The sequence below is a fragment of the Lactuca sativa genome, chromosome 1, assembly GCF_002870075.4.
Source record: "Lactuca sativa cultivar Salinas chromosome 1, Lsat_Salinas_v11, whole genome shotgun sequence".
Taxonomy (NCBI): Eukaryota; Viridiplantae; Streptophyta; class Magnoliopsida; order Asterales; family Asteraceae; genus Lactuca; species Lactuca sativa.
This window is the reverse complement of record NC_056623.2, coordinates 22,542,161-22,547,243: the sequence shown is the minus strand read 5'-3', so window position 1 is coordinate 22,547,243 and position 5,083 is coordinate 22,542,161. Positions and strand designations below refer to the sequence as shown.

Below are 5,083 nucleotides of genomic sequence, written 5' to 3'. Positions count from 1 at the left end.
AATGGTGGGCTACTTAACCTATTCATCAATTTTAGAAAGAGAAGGTAATGACACAATATTAAATTGATTTCTAAACATTGAAAAAAAGGAAGTTAATAGTTGATGGACCCACAAATCATATTGCAAGCCTTTCATAGTTTGCAAGAAGCGACCTTACATGGAAAATTAAGATATCTATGTGGCAAGTTGAAAGCTTCTTTAAGAACCGATACAGATGGTGTCACTCCCTCTCATTCTCTTTATCTATTAATATATCTCTTTCTACTGTCTCTTTTTAATATTATTATTATATTAAAAAAATAAAAATGATTTGAGGTGATAGAGTGGCATATTTTGTTAGAGTTAATGATCGGAAAATGAGGCTACTTTTTATTTTATTGTGATAAGATACCATAGCCTTAATGAGTATTTTATGAAATAGAAAAATTGGTTATTTTTGTTAAATAAACAATATCTTATTTCACTTTTTTCTTTTAAATGATTTCTTTTAAATTTATAGGAGTGCGGAAGAGCTCCTAAAACCCGGTTCTGGTTTGCGCAAATTTGTAGGGCTCCAGAAATCAGTAACTTCGAACCCCAAAACCTCCGTGCAAATGGAGAGTGCCTTCGCGAGTGCTTCCGCAATCGGTGATCAACGCCAAAAGATTGAAGAATACAAGCATATTCTTTCATCCGTAATCGCGTCCAACGACGTAGTACAAGCCAAAAAGTTCATTGATCACAGTTAGGGTTTTATCTAACAGATGATGATGCAATCTGTGTAATTTTCTGTATATGTATGTTCTTTTATTTATTGATTATTGTGTTGAATTGACAGTTCTTTCGGACGATGTTCCGTTGGTTGTATCAAGACAGCTGCTACAGACATTTGCACAAGAGTTGGGGAGGTTGGAGCCTGAGAATCAAAAGGAGATCGCTCATTACACGCTTCATCAGATTCAGCCTCGTGTTGTATCATTTGAGGAACAGGTTTGTTTCATAATAAATCATCAATCATCTATCATCTATGCATGGTTCAGTAGCAGCATTAGAGTGTTTTGAAGTAGAGATAAAGTACATTGGTTTTGGGAGGCGACAGCAATTCTGTGAATAGGATTCTATATGTCATCCGAAGATGGTGTTAGCTCTTTATATACTATACACTAAGATAGTCTCGTTAGGCTCTATAAGATGACATCCTTTAGTGGTTTACTTTCATTTGGGACTTCTATGCATATCAGAATGAGCAGTTTTTTGGCTGCATTTTATGAATTAATTCATATTTCAACAAGAGTTTCATATAGATCCTGCAACTTGCAGGTTCTTGTTATTCGCGAGAAGCTTGCAGAGTTGTATGAGTCAGAACAGCTATGGTCGAAAGCAGCACAGATGCTCAGTGGCATCGATCTTGACTCTGGAATGAGGTAGGAGAGAATGAAAATTTTGTTATCTTTTATTATATTCGACAAACTCACATGCTGCAATCATTCTGCTACATGTGTTTTATTTAACAAAACTATCTTTTGCTGGGATATCTAAATATTATTCATGCTAAGGATAGAAAAAAGTCAGCATTATTTATCAAAATAAAGCCTACCAGATCATTTGAGTTACTCAGGTGTTCTGTTTTAGTTACTACTTGTCCTACTCTTTCTCCTTGATGCCTGGTAATCACCAATTGTAGGTCTTTCTTTCAAAACCAGTCTTCCCACTAAACTTTATCTTCTTGAAAACAAAATAATGCTTTGCTAATTGTAGATAGGGAATATTTAACAAGTGGTTCTGTTGAAAATGATGCTTCAACATGCTAGTATTTTGTTTGACCATGTTATGTCAATTCACTCTCACATTATTTCCATAGTATAATCCAATATTATACTAATAAAAACAAGATGTAACTACTGTTGCTTGTGCTTACAAGCTTTCCCCTAAAAAGACCGTTGCAACCGTGACATGAACATATTTGCTAAGTTGAAGAGTAATTAGAAATACAGAGAAAGGTTGCCTTGTGACAATGATGGTTTCTTCTCTTGTATATCTAGAATGGATCTTCCTTTTCTTCCATTCATAAATATTTATAAAATGGGTATTATTTGAAGTTCAGTGATTGTGGTCTAGTTATTAGTACTTCATATTTTCTACTTGGCACTTGTATTTGTTTCCTTACCCTTTTTCATGTTAATTTAGACTAATCTCTGCCTATTTCATCTTTGCAGAGTGATTGATGATAAGTTTAGGCTGACAAAATGTGTGCAAATTGCTCGTCTATACCTCGAGGTATCATTTAATTAACGGAAAGAAATAATAGTTATTTATTATTATGATCTTGCATTTTTTTGCATTACATTGCTACTGTTTGTTTTGAATAGTTATCATCTTGGCGTTTTTCAATTTGCTCTAGCAACCCTATCTAGATTTTTACATGATCCTTCCCAGAAGATACTTGTCTTATTGTTTATAACAAGTGGATTTGTTAATTGTTATGTAATTGCTTTTTGGTAGGATGATGATGCTGTGAATGCAGAGGCTTTTATCAACAAAGCTTCTTTTTTGGTTAGCAACAGTCAGCATGAAGTATTGAATTTACAGTATAAGGTTGAGAAGACTGCTGGAACTTTGGTGTAACTTGAATTCTTAACAAGGCTTCATTTATATTACATTAAAATTTGATTATTGTTATATTTTCCTTCTTTTGTTTAAGGTTTGTTATGCAAGGATACTTGATTTAAAAAGGAAGTTCTTGGAAGCTGCACTTCGCTATTATGACATTTCACAAATTGAAAAGCGCCAAATCGGAGACGAGTAAGTATTTTACAATAATTTGAATACATGTAAATTGTAATAAATCTTTAGTTTTTATATCTTTGAATTGTTTTTTTTTGTAACAGAGTGATTGATGAAGATGCACTAGAACAGGCCCTAGCTGCTGCAGTGACCTGCACAATTTTGGCTGCTGCTGGTCCTCAGCGGTCTCGTGTTCTTGCAACTTTGTACAAAGTAATTACTTTAGCTTTATGGCACCTGTCCACTATCAGTTTATTATCATTTATGACATCTGGCTACTAACAAACACAACTTTTGTTTTATCAATTTATTCTCTTGAAGGATGAACGATGCTCAAGGTTAAAAATTTATCCAATTTTGCAAAAGGTATTGGTATTGTCTCACAGGTTAAATTGGTGGAGGTATTATTTGAAGTTAAAGTTGATAATCTTGAAATGGTTTTTGAGATTTTCAGGTGTATTTAGAAAGAATATTGAGGAAACCTGAGATAGATGCATTTTCCGAAGAACTGAAAGCACATCAGGTATCATCATTAAAACCTTCAATTATTAAGTTGGTTAATCTTAATTTGTTATCATTTCTAACATCTTTGCTTCTTCAACAGAAAGCAATTTTACCTGATAATGTTACTGTTCTTGATCGAGCAATGATTGAACATAATCTCTTGAGTGCAAGCAAGCTCTATACAAACATAAGGTATGTCATATTTCTGCTTCTTCTTTCTATGTGAGTAAATATATGATATTAGTTTGTGGGTTTTTACAATGTTTAAAACAATATGATATTAGGATTTAAATTGTTGTGTTTATGTGGCTAACTTCCAAATTATGTGTTTGAAATAGCTTTGGTGAGCTTGGCACACTACTGGGCATTGCTCCTCATAAGGTATGCTTTCAAGATTTATTTCTAAAAAAATTATTTTTTGTATTTTTTTTAGTAAATGATAGTTTTTTGCAGGCAGAAAAAATTGCATCAAGAATGATTTGTGAAGATAGAATGAGGGGGTCTATAGATCAGGTATTTATAGTGATCATTTTCTACCAACATCTTTTAATTTTTTTTTTCATAATAGCTTTGTTTTGTTTTTTTAAAAATGATTTCTGAGTTGTGCTGTGGTTTTCATATATATCAGGTAGAAGCAGTTATTCATTTCGAGGATGATAATGAAGAACTTCAGCAATGGGATGAACAGGTGATTAATTGTTTTTTTTTTCAATATATTTTTAAAACGTCATTTCTCTTTTTGTAGTTAACCGTTTTCTGAGAAAAAATAAAAATAATTAAGAGCAACTATTTTATTTGGTTAAATTTGATGTTTTCAAAATGTGGAATTTTTTTTGCAGATTTTTGGACTTTGTCAAGCGTTGAATGATGTTCTTGATACAATGGCCAAGAAGGGGTTAGCGATTCCTGTGTAACTAACTCATCAGTATCTAGTTTTTTTTTTTTTTTTGGTTAAAATACGAAACAAATTTGTCCAGAAATTTATTTTTCTTTTTATTTTCTTTTAAAATTGGAATCGAATGGAGAACCGATTCAATCTAATATATTATTGGTACTTTTCAAAAGTAGGTACTATTGTAGATGTCAAGGACACTCACATGTGCGTTTAATGTTTATTATACACCTGACTACCAAAAATTAAAATCGATAAATTATGAAATGACATCACAACAAATGTGATGATTGATGCGGTTACCAAATTTCATAAATTTTGTTCCTCAAGTGTTTTTAGTATTTTGATAAATAGTTTATTTGAAGAGAACATGCACTTGTTTCGTATCAAAATATATAAAAAGGATTATGAAACAAAAATTAGCATATGACGTAAGCAACAAAGCAAAGAATGTGTTCGGTTTTCGTATTGAAAATTTGTCAACGTGTATCACATTTATTTGAAATTATGGATTGTTTATACTTATTTTAAACGACATTACTTTTGGAACATGGAAGATGGTTTTAAGAATTGTTATAGTTCATAATTTAGAGGCAGTAATATCAATTAATTAATGTGTAAATGGGTTAAATTGGAGCTGTATTTTTTTTTTTTTTAAAATTTTATAACGGGTTAAAAATATAAAACGAAATTAGGAATGATAATGGGGTTATCTCCGAAATCAGAATTTGGAAAAACTGGAAAAATCTGACATGGAAAAAATTAAACAATGAACAAGGAAATATCGAAAAGCTAAACATAGCATCAAGTACCAAATTACTAATCTTCTAGCAAAGACAAATTTAGAAAAACTAATTCCATAACAATATGAACGAGTAGTAACTCGCCGTTTAAAAAAAAATCCATAAAAATATTAGAATAATT

The 5,083-nt window shown here is 31.5% G+C and overlaps 1 protein-coding gene across 1 annotated transcript; it reads left to right on the top strand.

Moving 5' to 3' along the window:
- Nucleotides 1-502: 502 nt before the first annotated feature.
- Nucleotides 503-4,348, top strand: LOC111876268 (COP9 signalosome complex subunit 4). Its single transcript, XM_023872821.3, has 14 exons — nucleotides 503-723; nucleotides 818-969; nucleotides 1,300-1,403; nucleotides 2,196-2,256; nucleotides 2,482-2,574; nucleotides 2,681-2,781; nucleotides 2,868-2,976; nucleotides 3,085-3,129; nucleotides 3,218-3,286; nucleotides 3,368-3,459; nucleotides 3,606-3,648; nucleotides 3,721-3,780; nucleotides 3,896-3,955; nucleotides 4,107-4,348. Exons 1-14 carry the CDS (start codon nucleotides 594-596, stop codon nucleotides 4,179-4,181), a joined length of 1,194 nt encoding a protein of 397 aa, XP_023728589.1. The 5' UTR covers nucleotides 503-593; the 3' UTR covers nucleotides 4,182-4,348.
- The last annotated feature ends 735 nt before the right edge of the window (nucleotides 4,349-5,083 follow it).

Excerpts from the sequence above, each read along its gene's own strand:
- LOC111876268 (XM_023872821.3), top strand. The coding sequence starts at position 594 with ATGGAGAGTGCCTTCGCGAGTGCTTCCGCAATCGGTGATCAACGCCAA. Across the intron at positions 2,782-2,867 it reads AAGCGCCAAATCGGAGACGA|AGTGATTGATGAAGATGCAC; the intron begins GTAAGTATTTTA and ends TTTTTGTAACAG. Across the intron at positions 3,460-3,605 it reads AAGCTCTATACAAACATAAG|CTTTGGTGAGCTTGGCACAC; the intron begins GTATGTCATATT and ends TGTTTGAAATAG.